We start from the raw sequence: 14,241 nt of genomic DNA, 5'->3' as shown, positions 1-14,241 counted from the left end.
CCAATCTTTCCGCTCTCTTCTCACCCCCTTCAGTTCCATGCCAGGCCTATCACAATGTCTTATTTTCGGGGTATGGCATATATTGCGCAAATGCTTAGAAATCCTGCTACAGCTTATTTTATGGTTATGTTTTATTTTCGGGGAAACAGGGTATCTAATCCAAATCCCTACTAATGCAGGAATCCATAGATAATCATATGCTATATTGAATTCTGTTTTGGAATTTCCTAAGATGACAAAACAGCTCTTTTTAATGGTCAGAGTAGTCAAGAGGGAGGAAGGAAAATGTCTGATGTGCTAAAATGCTAATTCAAAAATGGCTTCACAAAGTGAAGACATGATTTTTCTAATTATTGTCCTATTTAAAATTTACCATATATGTATACCACGTGACCATGGTATGTTGTTACAAAAACAAACTACAGTCACCCCTCCTAACTTGTGGATCTGAGCCCTCAAATATCCACGGAGGGGCAACCTCCACTATTTGCTGGTGCGCACGCCTGGGCTGCGTTCATGGGAGCACACCCCATTCAAGCCTATGAGTCTTGAATATGCTCCAGCCTCCATCTTTGCGGGGGGTCGGTGGGTCCAGAACAAATCCTCTGCAAAAACAGATGGCCAACTGAATAGCAAGTTTTAGACCTGACCTTTCTCCCTCATTTGAAAGGTGAGATTTAAGACTTCCATTCAGTTTGGGACAAATCAAGTGTCCTATTGCATCCAAATACAGGAAATGGTGGTTTTCACAATCCATATTAACCAAGAATATCATACCAGTCATAGCTGGCTCCCTATATAGTGCACGCGCATTATACGTGGGTGCGCCATATGTGGCTTCCAGCATATGCTGGAAGCCTGCACTGCACTGCACCACACCCACGAGCCCCATTAGCTCAGATGCCCCATGTAAGGAAAGGGTGCACTGTATTTGAATAAAATGGAAGAATATGAAGTGTTTCAAACTAAGGAAAGGAATATTGGCACTATTGCTAGTGCTTCTTCCTGGTGGTATATGGAGAATCTCTAGCATGATTTTCTAGTCAAGCAGCATGGATTGTTTTATCAATAATTTTGATTATTTTACCTCTTTAGAAAAAGCATTCCAGTTCTGAGGTTTGCCCAGGTTCATGGCAGATAGAGGGTAAATCAAGTTAATAACTACAGCAAATGAGAAGAGAGGTTCCTATTTTGTGGTTGGCCCCCATAACCAAGACTTGCAAGAAGCAAGTCTGGGAGAAGGCAAAAATAACAGCCACTAAATGTAAACTAGGAGAGAGGGTGGAGACACACATTAGTATGAAGAAACTTTCCCAGTAAATGCCAATGTTTCTTTCTCTGTTGGTGTGGGAATGTCTCCATGCTGGGATGTCAAAGGACACTGTAAGATTGGGTGAGATAAATAGCGGCTTCATTTTAGAGTCTGCTTTGAAATACTTTCATCCCAATGGGTATGAATCTGCAGAGCATATGCGTCTAACACGTAGTAAATGTATTGGCCAAGGACTTGGCAGACTTTCAAAACTGGGACACTGGCTGGCAGAGTTTCTGAAGCAGCAGCAGCTCTGTGGGGATGGTGGAACAAGAATCTGTTGTACTCTGTATACTACTGCAACACAAAATTTATTCCACCAAACTATAGTGGAGGTAGATATCTCTTCACTCACAGGTGTAGTATGAAAGGAGGTAAAGTATGATCTACAGTAAGAAGTCAGTAAGCTTTGGAATGAAAGGAAGAACACATCACTGTAACCTGTAATAGCAAAGGTTGATTTCTGGTATGAAGCAAGAGTTCAACTAAAGAACTATTACCTTCTGTAAAAACTGCTTAGTTGATCTTCGGTAGTACATTGATCTTCAACATGCTTTATATAGAGGGCAGAGTAAACAAGAGGGCCAATCTGAAAGAAGATAGCCTTAGAACTATGAATTTCATTTGTTTGAAGAACAGTTTTTGTAGTGCTTCCAAAACCATGTGTAACTTACAAGAAGGGAATCTGTGGTGTGTTGGAAAACTGACTACCCAGGGTGTACAGAGAAATCACCAGATCTGCTTAGTGGTTTGGAGCAGTTCTTGAAGCTGGTAAGTTTGTCAGGTTTCAAATACTAAGTCATACCCAGAATCAATGTCAGCCTGATTTTCTGCTGATGTTCTTTATTGGAAGTAGGAACCACTATAGCACCCAAGAATGGAACCAAGAGATGAAGCTGAGATGTAGATTAATGTCATCAAGCAGCTTTTGTGATGTGAAAAGTCTTGAGAGTAGTCACACATTTCTGGACTTTTTCATGTGAAAAACATGTTCTTATGTTGGTATCAATTGCAGCTTCCACATGCTATGTTTGCAAGGATGACTAGAAGTAATTTTTTATTAAGCAGATCTTGTTGGCATATATCATTTGTGGGGCACACTGGTATTTATTTAGGGAAGGATACCAAAGAGAGAGACTGACCAAGGATAAATATAAGTATAGTGTCTGGATCAAGGAAAATAATACCACACTAATCTGATTTGGTCAGGAATCACCTGGAATATTGTGTAAAGTTCTGGGCACCACAATTCAAGAAGGATGTTGACAAGTGTGAGCATGTCTAGAGGAAGGCAACTAAAATACTGTAGTGAAAGGCCTATGAAGAGAGGCTTAGGGGGCTGGGTATGTTTAGCCTGGAGAAGAGAAGGTTGAGTGGTGACATGATAGCCATGTTTAAATATTTGAAGGGATATCTTATTGAGGATGGCGCAAGCTTGTTTTCTGCAGCCCCAGAGAATAGGACCTGGAGCAATGGATTCAAACTACAAGAAAAGAGATTCCACTTAAATATTAGGAAGATCTTCCTGATGGTAAGAGCTGTTTGACAGTGGAACACTCCCTCAGAGGGTGGTGGAGTCTCCTTTGAAGGTTTTTAAACAGGTTGGATAGCCATCTGTCAGGGATGCTTTGATTGTATATTCCTGCATGGCAGGGGGTTGGACTGGATGGCCTTTGAGGTCTCTTCAATTCTATGACTATGAAATATAGGTACCTAGAAGATCCTAGGATGCTGTGGGGGAAACCTTTATTAATATGCTTAGGACCATAGAAGGACCAAATGGAAGACTATAATCCAGGATATGGTTCTGCTGGGAGAAAAATGGAAGGAATGAGCATTGCGAGTTGTCTGGAATATGGTTCAGGAGAGAAAATCCTATGGTGGGAGAAAGGTAAGTTATAAATAAATAAATATACAGAACTTCACTGATGGAAATGGAAATTTCTGTGCAGAACCTGTAGCAGACTTTGAATTTGTTCAAATATTAGAGGATGAGAATGATTCTCCAGTTACATCTTTTCAGAGAATGGCAAAACAAGGAGATACCTTCTATGGGTAGAACATGTTTGAATACTATGATTTCTAGGAAACAGTAATTGTCTTCCTTGTTTTCCCACTTTGGGGAGATTGATTGGCTTTTGTTTGTAGGGTTGGACAACCTTGATGGGATCCAGAAGCTGATTTCAGCCCCTGGCATCCCATCATGTGTTATGCTATCCTACTACCAAAATTCAGCAACACTCAAGAGTGGAAGCAGCAGTTGGAAATGAATTCTTCAGATTAGCGTTTTTGTGCAACAAAAATGAACGTGGCCTCCACACACTTTGTTTTACCATGAAAAAACCAGCATACTCTGAAACAGAAGACTTTATTGGGGGAAAGAGAAAAGACATCTGGGGGCAGCATACTGTCTACATTTGCCCATCCATGCAATAGGACCTCTGTTAGTGCACTGTTACTAAAAATAATGCTTAGACTGGGACCACAGCCAGGTTTAGATTACTGTATCTGCAGTCCAAGGCTGATGTTAATCAGGTGACATTGTTAGCAACCTTATATCTGGCTGAGAACCAAGAATCTGGGGTTCCATCTGAGACCCCGCATGGTATAGTGGTTTGAGTGTTGAACTAAGATTGGAGACCAGGGTTTGATTCCCAGCTCAGGCATGAAACCCACTGGGTGACTTTGGGCAAGTCACACTTTCTAAGCCTCAGTGGAAGGCAATGACAAACCTCCTCTAAAGAAATTGTGCCATGAAATGACTTGAAGGCGCATAACAACAGCAAGGATTGCATCTGTTAAAACAAGTGGCGGCTTTTCCTAACTTTTGAATGACTTCAGAGTGTTGCTGGGACAGAAATGGGCTTATGCACAAGTTCCTCTAGACACAACATATAAATCCTGCCCTTCTCTCAAAAAACAAACAAAAACACTTGAGAAAGTTATGCATGTTACAGTTGTTACAGCTGTAGCATATGGCCTTTGCATAAGGTGGTGGTTGAAGTCTAAAGGAATGGCAGGCAGTATCCTAAGGAATTATGTCTCTGAAACTAAGACTACAACAGAACTACTAGTAGAATCTTAAAGTCATCCACTGCAGATAGTAGGGGTGTGTATATGAGCGCTACACTATTCATTTTCTTACTGTTTATGAGGGTTGCCCATCCTGAATTTATTCTCTCAAAGGAAAAGGTACTGCGGTAATCTGTACTATAGGAAAACTGAAGCACCTTTTGAGGTACAAGACTATTCTGCCCTCTTCTTCCTCTGTGGGTGACAGAATTCCATATTCTTAATAATGTCCGTGGGCAGCACTGACTGACCTGCTACACCCAAGATACAATTGGGTTTTCAAGTTTCCCTTTGAATATATTATGAAAAATTCTGCCTGAAATGAGGGTGAGGTAGTCAGGACAGTTTCAGTGAAACACAATCTGATCAATTAAAATGGGGTGGGTGGAATCTTAGTGCACACATGTCAAGGTCCAGAACTTGATCTCTAGAATAGAGAAAAAGATAAGGCTTTGATCTCTGGAATAGAGAAAAGAAAAAGATAAGGCAAGCCTAATACAGTCCTTATCAGATAAAATGGAAAGCTCTGTTACTAGAATAAGGGTGCTCTACAAAGGCTGGTAATCGTGTGTAAAAAAGATGTCCTCTGCTGCCCCCTAGTGGCCCAGCAGAACAATAATTTCATCTTGCACACTGTTGAAGAATGTCAATCCATCCAATTGTACAGAAAGCAGATGAAAATCTCAACAGTGCAGTAAGGCCATATCCTTGGAGATTATCTGTAGGCCAAGATGGACTACAGCTCTTCTAATTTGAGCCTTGGTCTTCTCTTTTTGGACAAACAACTGCTGGTTCTTGCAATTTTCTTTGCAAAATGATGAGGTGGAGGGGAAGGAACTGTGGGTGCAAAATCTTTTATTTTTCTCCTTTGCTACAAGAGTCAGTGGAGTCGAGAACAAGATGGAAAAGAAAAGCTAACAGTGAAGGGACCATTTTTCAAGAACGAAGGGTTTTTTTGGGGGGGGGGGGGGGGGGGAAGAGGAGGAGGAGGAGGAGGAGGAGGGAGAGAGAGAGAATAAGGCTTGTGACCAAAGTTTAGCAAGTCATCAAAAGAATACTGACCAGCAATAGAAGGTCCTTGTGAGTTACACAGGTAAAGAACTAGGAAGGGCTCCTTTTGGGAATCACTTTTAACATTAATATTTTACAAGCCTTTTGATCTAAGAAGATCACTAAAGCCCAATGTGGATGCCCTCACACATCAATAGAAAATATTTATGTCTCTGCTTCCTAGACACAGAATAGGAATGGGCGCTAAAAGAAAACCATATTTGTTTTCTCAGCATTGGCCTACTTCTGGTTCACTAAGGGAAGTGGAGGATAGTCTTTCAATGAATACGAATGGTCATATTTGGGCTGGGGGGGGGGAGAGTTATCAAATAATATTCCCCCAAGGAGGATGGGAGACTCCAGCCCTTATCTCTTCCCACTTATCTTTTCAAATACTTAATGATCCAAAGGAAGAATGAAGCTTTACCTGTAGGAAAAAGAAGACTGCAGATATCTTGCATGAGACTAAAGTTTCCAGCATCAAAGCTGCGTGTCACCGCTCCAAGAATAGCTTCCACTGCCTCCTCCCAGGAAGAAGTCTGAATGCTCAAAAGGGCTAGGGTCAGATCATGAGAAATATGGAACAAGAGCTAAAGAAAGGAAAACAAAAAAGAAACATGTTTCGGTATGTCACTAGGAAAGATTTTTTTTAAAAAAGAAGACCTTAACAAATAAAAGCCCACAAGACCAGCTATGAACCAGAATCAGCCTTGAGACAAAATGTGTTTCATTTGCTTACTCTGCCACTTGCAGCTACTCATTATGTTATTGATATCACATAAGTGCATTGGCCCGGGGAAAGAAATTTATCCACTTGTCCTGAATGTGGTCACACTTCCCCTGAAGGACGAAGTTCGCAGTTTAGGAGTACTTCTGGACTCGTCCCTGCAGTTGACATCTCAAGTAGATGCGACAGTCAGAAGTGCTTGCTATCAACTTCGGTTGATACGCCAACTGCGACCCTACCTGGGCCAAAGGGACCTTGAAACTGTGGTACATGCTCTGGTAACCTCTCGCTTAGATTTCTGTAATGCGCTCTACATGGGGCTACCCTTGTACCAAGCTCGGAAGCTACAGTTAGTACAAAATACGGCAGCCAGACTGGTCACTGGGGTATCTAGGTTTGACCATATAACACCCATTCTGAAAAATCTTCACTGGCTGCCCATTCGCTTCTGAGCACAATACAAGATGTTGGTTATTACCTATAAAGCCCTATATATGGCTTGAGCCTGAGTTACTTGAGGGACCGCATCCCCCCCCCCATATAATCTGCCCCGCACACTCAGAACATCTGGGAAGAATCTGTTGGAAGTCCCTTCATCCAAATATGTCTCCACTTTCCAAAAGGCCTTTTCAGTGGCGGCCCCGCAGATGTGGAATAATCTTCCCGAGGAGCTCCGTCTGACGACCCCCCCCCCCCCCCGAAACATTTAAAAAGAGATTGAAAACCCTTTTCTTTTGTCAAGCCTTCCCCCCTGAAGAATGAAGCTGTGTATTCTGTTGCCATTGATTCTCTGCTTTACCCTTTGAATGATTGTGTTGGAGTTTTTAGTGTTATATATTGTATATTTGTAATATGGATTTTTATGAGATGTGTTGTACTTGGTCTTATCGACTGTAAACCGTTCTGATCTTTGGAAAAGCGGTATACAAATATTATTATTATTATTATTATTATTATTATTATTATTATTGAGACTGTAGGTTGAATCAAATTGCTTGTCCCAACTAGACAGTTGATAAACAGTAAGGCAACAGAAATCTAAATCTTAATGATTCGGTGGCTTTTCCTTAGTTGTGACTGGACTTAGAACTGTTGTGGAACTTGTGAATTAATGCACAAATTACCTGCCTGGGATGAGTGTTGGTAGTTGTAGGAGGATACTCAACAGTTCTCAGCTGTTCAAATATGTCCTGTGACTGTTCCACAGTATTCACACCAAATATACTCTGCCATACACCAATCACCATTTCTGCAAAAGAGCCATCTTGCTTCACTGACCAGCTGTGGTAGCAAGGAGTGGATGGACCTCTGGCTTCCACGAAATTCCTTTCATTCAAGCACTTGTGAAGCAATTCATTAAGACAGAATACCAATCTATGCCCCTATAAATGAATAAGATATCAATCATTTAAATTAATGTTTTTTTAAAAAAAGAAAACGAAATAAAATGAAATCTGATAGGGAATGCACTATTTCCCATAATATTTGAGGTGATGTATTCAATGGGTTTATATGGATGAAAGGGTAGATATAAAGTTACAAAGGGGAAACAAAGAATCCTGTATATACAAAATGTTTTTTATCTTAGCCAAAAAAAGAGACTTTCATCAATTATCTAATGTATTTAATAAATACGTTTGCTTACTAATTGGATGGTACACATTTGCACTAAATGGAGACTTTATACTGTCCAAAAGCACAATCCTAAATCTCAAATCAATCCAACCCACATGCCATTTGTGCTACAGAATTATCATATATTTAGGGAAGCAACCATGAAATTAACTGCAACCCTTAACATGTTTACTAAGTAGTAAGAGACACACTATCCAGTAAGCCTTACTCTCTACAAATAGGATCGCAACCTACAGATTTTTAACTCTCTTGATAAATACATGCATATATACTAAGCAATAAAATTTACATTAAGAATAGGTTCCTAGAGCAAATGTACTAAAACTTAAGTACTAATGCTTTGGTAGAGCTGCACTTCTGCTTGAATTTGAAATGTATGGTTGACAGTATTAATCCCCATAATTAGCAGACCGTATATACTCGACTATAAATCAGCCTCATGTATAAGTCAACGGCAAGTTTTGGGGCCAAAATTATGGATTTTGATATGACTCGTAGATAAGTTGAAGATAAAATTTAGGACTATGCAACAAAAGATGTAAAGGACAAAGTTTACTGTCTTCATTCAAAAATGTCTTATTCAGATCCTTCTAAGCCCAATTCCTCTTGGCACTCTTTTTGAGTGGAAGCACCAAAAAGGTGCCACCACTGCCATTTTCCCACCCAAGCATTCAAAAAGGCCAGAAGCAGCATCATGGTGGAAAGAGCAGAGGGGGTTGGTGCTTCTTTTGGATGCTCCCAGGATGAACTAAGCTCTTATCTTTTGCCACTGTACTCAGAGAAGGAGCAGAGTTAAAATACACTACTTACATTGACCTGTGGATAAGTCGATTAAGTTTTTTAGGGTCAATTTTTGACAAAAATTTCTAGACTTATATATGAGTATATACAGTAATAATAAAGACATGACTGTGTCATTCATCTAATTGCTGCTCTCAAAGTTGTAACACATCACCTGTTTTATATGAAGAGATCATCTTTCATTGTATATATTTGATAGGATACAAACTATTTTGAAAAATCATGAGTGCAGACTTTAACATGTCCCTTGTATTATATCTGTATAACATTTTCATCCTTTTAAAACATTTTTTAAAATCTTCCAAGAGCAGAAATGATCATTTCGGGCTTGTACAGCTCAAGTACATCTTTAAATATACAGTCCTCCCTCTGAAAACAAACCTAAGGATAATGCAAGTGATGTATCACAGAAAAATGAGCAGTAGAACTAACAGCTGCTGTAGCAACTAATTAGTAAGGAAGCAGTAACTAAATAAAACCACACTGACCAATAAGCTCTCATGCTGCTGGAGGACCTCTTGTGCCCCAACCCAGTTCTTGGAAGACAGAAATTCTTGGGCACACCTGAAGGAGAACGTCACAGAGAGATCTCTTTCCCCCGCTATCAGAGCCACCTCAGCAGCAGCTTTGAGAGAAGCAGTATCTCCTTTTTTAGCCAGCACTTTGGCTGCATCATAGGGGGAAGCTGCTCCCAGGTAACTAAAAAAGAACCATTAAAACACAAAGTGTTACTCAGGTCTGAAGGAAGCTCTGCCAGAAAACATAGCATATTCAACATGCTTAATTAGAGCACCATGGGACAGTCTTTTAACATATTAATGCTATCAGAATTACCGGTATCTACATTTCACAAAACAACAAGTTTTGCAAATCTAAAAAGAAATCACTGTATTACTGCTTCCATTCCTCCAAGTTTAAACTTCAAAACAAGTTCTAACATCATGTACAAGCTGGACTGCTTGCACACACAAAAATTATTGACAACACCACCACAACCATACAGTCTCCTTAGGCCAAGCTTACAGCAAGGTCTGACTGCAAGTTACTAGGCACATGGTGTACAGAAGATCCAATGAGCTGTGTCAGAGAAAAGGAAACAGCTCCCATGACCACTACTACAAAGAACAAGAAGATAGCCAAGATCAAAAACTACTTGTCTGGCTGAAATGAATTAATGAACACCCACGTTCCCCAGCCTGTGCACCATGGTCTTCTAAAGCTCAACAGTATTCTGCATCATTTGCTGATCACTTTCTCCAGTGTCTCTTGTTGGATACTGAAGAGAAGGATCACCCAAAATGATCAAATTCTTAGAAGAATAATCTTGGCTATTCATTTGGCTCTGGGCTCTGTCAGAGCTTCACAAATATCACTATCATCAGTACCATTTGGTTGCCATGGAATAATGGCCATCTTTCTCTAGCACTGCTGCCCAGCTAGTGTACAGGTCCTTCAGGACAGGATCTTCAGGCCGTAATCTAGCCTTGGCAATTACAATGGCTTCCCTGAGGCAAACAAGAAAATAAAAACAATTGTTAGATAACCATACTATTTTAGTATACAACTTGGTATGCTCCAGTACTGGAAGTTGACTCCAGCACTCACTTGGAACTGTTTTCCAAAAATACTAGTACACTGAGGTTCACTGAGACTGTAACAGAGTAATAAGCTAATTTGACTTGAAGAGTGTAGTTTAAGACTAGCATGTCTGCAGACTACTTTTGTGAGGATGCTTTGGTACGAATACACATCAGTTAAATCCTCATTAGTTGATTATATAACAGTGATGGCAAACCTATGGCACACGTGCCAGAGGTGGCACTCAGAGCCCTCTCTGTGGGCACACATGCTGTCGCCCCAGCACACAGTTTGCCAGAGTTTTTTACTAGAAAGCCAGAGGGACATGGCACTTTGCAATAAATAAGTGGGGTCCGGGTTGCAGTTTGGGCACTCGGCCTGTAAAAGGTTCTCCATCACTGTTATATTCACAATTTAAAAGAACAATGCAATTAAAAACATACAAAATGTGAGTATTAAAACAAAATTGAATTATTACAGTATTAAAGCAAATCACACAATAAAAGAATGTGTGATGTCCATCTTTATCAGCTACCATTTAAAAGCTATTCAAAGGCTTTACACACCCACTGTGAAGTACTCTAGGACATGGATTTAATATTACACCCTTTCCCCCACTTTTGAAGATAATTCCCATATTTAACCCCCCACACACCCCCAACATGTAGTAAATGATCCCGTGTAACTGAAATGTACTACAAGAGAAACAGGAGTAGGGAAAAGTAGGATGAAAATATAGAATTTGATTTGAATATAAGGAGTGTGAGAATAATTGATGAGAATATTAAGCAAAAAGAAACTACTCAAGAGGCACAGACCCCCAACAAGATTAGCTTAATGTTAATAATAAAGACTGTTGGATATATTAACCACACAATTATCATCTCTAAGTTGAAATTAGTAGGTAAAGACCTGAAAAAATTATGTGATTTCAACAGCTCCAGAGCTTCATATACTTTATGGAGAGAGAGGAGATGGGAGGCAGCCTTGACATACTGCTCTTGAAAACAAAGCTGCTTGACAAAAGCTTCCACAGTCCACATCCAGACTTGATAGCCAGCTAAAAAAAAGAAGGGAGAAACATTAACAGAAAGAAATGATGTAACAAGAAATGAAAACATGTGAAAATAAGTCTATGCACAAACAATTGAAAAATATTATCCTGTCATGTAAAACCATGCAGGATTCTTAATTATGCATGAAAGCACTTTAGTATTGCACAGAGGCTGAAAAGATGTCACTTTTACAAAATCATCCAGTGAGTCAATGACTGAACTAAAGACCTCAAGACAGTCATTCCAACCCCACATCGAACAAGACAAATGTCTGAGCTAAGCCTGTTTCATAACAAAGCAGCATGATTTCTGGATATTAAGCTTACCCATGGGTGAGATGGCCACTAGCTGATCTGTTAGCTCACCCCTCTCAGCAGCTGATTGAAGAGCACCTTTCAAGTCTCCTTTCCACAACATGAGCTGTTGAAATAACTCTGAGTGTCCATTCTCTAAGTGGCTTTTTCCTGTTGGGAAACAAAAGATGCCTCTTGGTTAATTAATTGTATATTTAATAGTTTTATACTTGGGTCTTTTCTCTACAATACTGGAACACAGGGCAGTTAACAATACAGTATACCTACAATTGCATTTTTTTAAAAAAAAACCTGAGAAATGAAGTACTTAAAATGCAATAATAAAGCAGCAATAACATTCTCTTGGGCTGAATAAAACACACCTACATTAGGACCCACAAGCTTAAACCAAAACAGATGTCTTTTTTCATTTTGTCTCTGAATGACTGACCTGTGGGGGATGCAGATGTCATGTCACCTGGAAATGGCATGTCACCACATGGAACACCCTGATTTACATCACAACTACCTTCCTAGCCCCTGCTATTGATGGGATAATACAGATGACATTCCCTGGTAGGAATTAGTAAAAGAAGTGCTTCCTCTGGCACTCAGGTTTCAGGTCACTGAGGCTTTCAGTGCCAATAACAGGACCTTGAATTGATAGCTCATTGGTGGCCAATGCAGTTCTTTCAGGACTGGAGCAGTACATCAGTTTATTGGTATATCTCCTTTTCCACAATATGGTGTGTTCAAAGCAATTCTTAAAAGTAGATAACTACAATTAGAATACATACAGATTTCTACATGTATCCTTATTTTCTGACTCAATCAGGTTGTTTTCTTGTTAGGATTTATTTTTGTTGTTTGCACTTTCACCTCATACTATACAGCTCTTATTATGAAGTTACCTTTATGACTATCTACAAACTTCAGCAGTTAAGTCTATGGTAATTTGCCAGTGGAGTTGGAAGGCTAGCAAAAATGTACAACAGCCTTCAAGGACTTACCTTATTTGCAGATTTATTAGAACCTGTCCATTTTTTTAGAAGCCATGTTTCACAATTTACTGTGCAGTTAGAACCACACAAATATTTAACCACTGCATCACATTTTCAACCCATTTTACCTCCCAAAAAGTATTAAAATCTTTATTTAAGATTAAAGGTCTAACCTTCTGCTTCCATCATTTTGTACAGGGCAGGTCTATCTGTGAATAGTCCCAAATGGACAGGATCCTTTGAAAAAGATGTCAAATCTTCCTTCAAATCTAAAAGGAAGGGGAGAAAAGATTATATTTTGTTTATTTCTCTCTCCTCCTGTTCTCTTCCATCATAATTCTCATGATAGAAAGCTTGTGAATATATTTTACAACTTCTGATATTCGCCCCCAATATTGAGCACTGGGCAAAGTCACAGTTTTTCAAGATGCAAAATGGGTACAAAAAAGTCTTAGAAAGAAACACAAGTCCTTCCCAACAACGAACAACAACACAGTTTGAACTCAGTTGGCACAGGCAACTAAGACTGCATCTGCACTGCAGAGTTAATGCAATCTGACATCGCTCTGCTATGGAATTCTGGGATTTGTAGATTTGTGAAGATTTAGCCCTTTCTGCCAGAAAACTTTAATGCCCACCAACTACAAACCCCAGGATTTCACAGTATTGAGTCATGGCAATTAAAATAATGTCCAACTTCATTATTTCTGTAGAGCAGATGCAGCGTAAGATAAGATTCCTCTTGACACCATCAGTATGTCATTCAGATGACAGGAAAGCAAAGTTATTCTCTTTGATTACATGAAATGGACCTGGGTGGTGTTTCCTTTTGCCCTTGCCTTCCAAATTCTAAGTTTCAAATTCTCTAATGCTTTGATGATGTTCTGTCCATGTTTTCCCATGTGCATGTCTACACAAAGATCATGAAACAGGAATCTTCTCCTATATGAAAACCTTAAGGACAGTGTATACCACTGCAGCATTTTTCTTCCAAGTCCCATACAAGTGTATCTGTGTTTTAGGTTGTTACACAATATAACACAATTTATGCAGCATCACAAATATCTCACTGATACCTTCAGTCTGAAGCTCTTACGTGAAATGCAGCAGGTCTCAGGATCAAGTTGAAAGTAAAAAGTATCAAGAACCGTATAGTGGACAATATAGACAAATAAGGCATCATAAGAGTATCTTCTATCTGTACCTTTTGCATGTAAGAAAGTCGCAATTCTTAAACAGTCCTGGTGCAGTTCTTCTTTTGACCTGTGGTCCATAGATGTGCTGAGAGGAAGGATGGAGCGAGCCTTTTTCCTCTTCACAAAAGCATCTGACCCTGTAGAAAGAGTTCCTAGGATTTACCAAGATATAAAAAATCAAAATGATGATGATGATGATGGGAGGTAAAAAGTACATGAGTACATTAAGTACATGAGTCTATATATAGATGTTGCACTGCTCTTCTCTAGCTGTTCAGTTATAATACAGTCCATGTGAAACATAAGCATGCATATGTATCTCTTCACTTGAGATAAAATTCCCCATGTTTGAGTAGATATGCACCCATAATATATTGCCCTGTGGAATTATGCTTTAACACCTACTTAGCATTTTTCTATGATTTAAGTATCTCAATGTACCCTTATATGCTGAAAACATCATAGGAAATTAGAATTAGAAAAAGGAGGAGTGAAGAGAGGAGAAATCAACATTAACAACC

General features: G+C 39.5%; 1 protein-coding gene across 1 annotated transcript in view; it reads right to left on the bottom strand.

The window, feature by feature from the left end:
* Positions 1–14,241, bottom strand: part of LOC121921058 (gem-associated protein 5-like) — a 17,476-nt gene extending 3,235 nt beyond the window's left edge. Inside the window, exons 1-8 of the mRNA XM_042448530.1 lie at positions 13,729–14,241; positions 12,698–12,793; positions 11,557–11,694; positions 11,088–11,235; positions 9,983–10,102; positions 9,086–9,296; positions 7,286–7,543; positions 5,862–6,024 (exon numbers count right to left, since the gene is read on the bottom strand). Of these exons, the coding sequence (XP_042304464.1) occupies positions 5,862–6,024; positions 7,286–7,543; positions 9,086–9,296; positions 9,983–10,102; positions 11,088–11,235; positions 11,557–11,694; positions 12,698–12,793; positions 13,729–13,798 (1,204 nt within the window). The 5' untranslated portion in view covers positions 13,799–14,241. The remainder of the gene's footprint in view (positions 1–5,861; positions 6,025–7,285; positions 7,544–9,085; positions 9,297–9,982; positions 10,103–11,087; positions 11,236–11,556; positions 11,695–12,697; positions 12,794–13,728) is intronic.

The sequence above is a fragment of the Sceloporus undulatus genome, chromosome 2, assembly GCF_019175285.1.
Source record: "Sceloporus undulatus isolate JIND9_A2432 ecotype Alabama chromosome 2, SceUnd_v1.1, whole genome shotgun sequence".
NCBI classification, from domain to species: Eukaryota; Metazoa; Chordata; class Lepidosauria; order Squamata; family Phrynosomatidae; genus Sceloporus; species Sceloporus undulatus.
The sequence above is the reverse complement of the archived record's forward strand: the minus strand, read 5'-3'. Positions and strand labels throughout refer to the sequence as shown.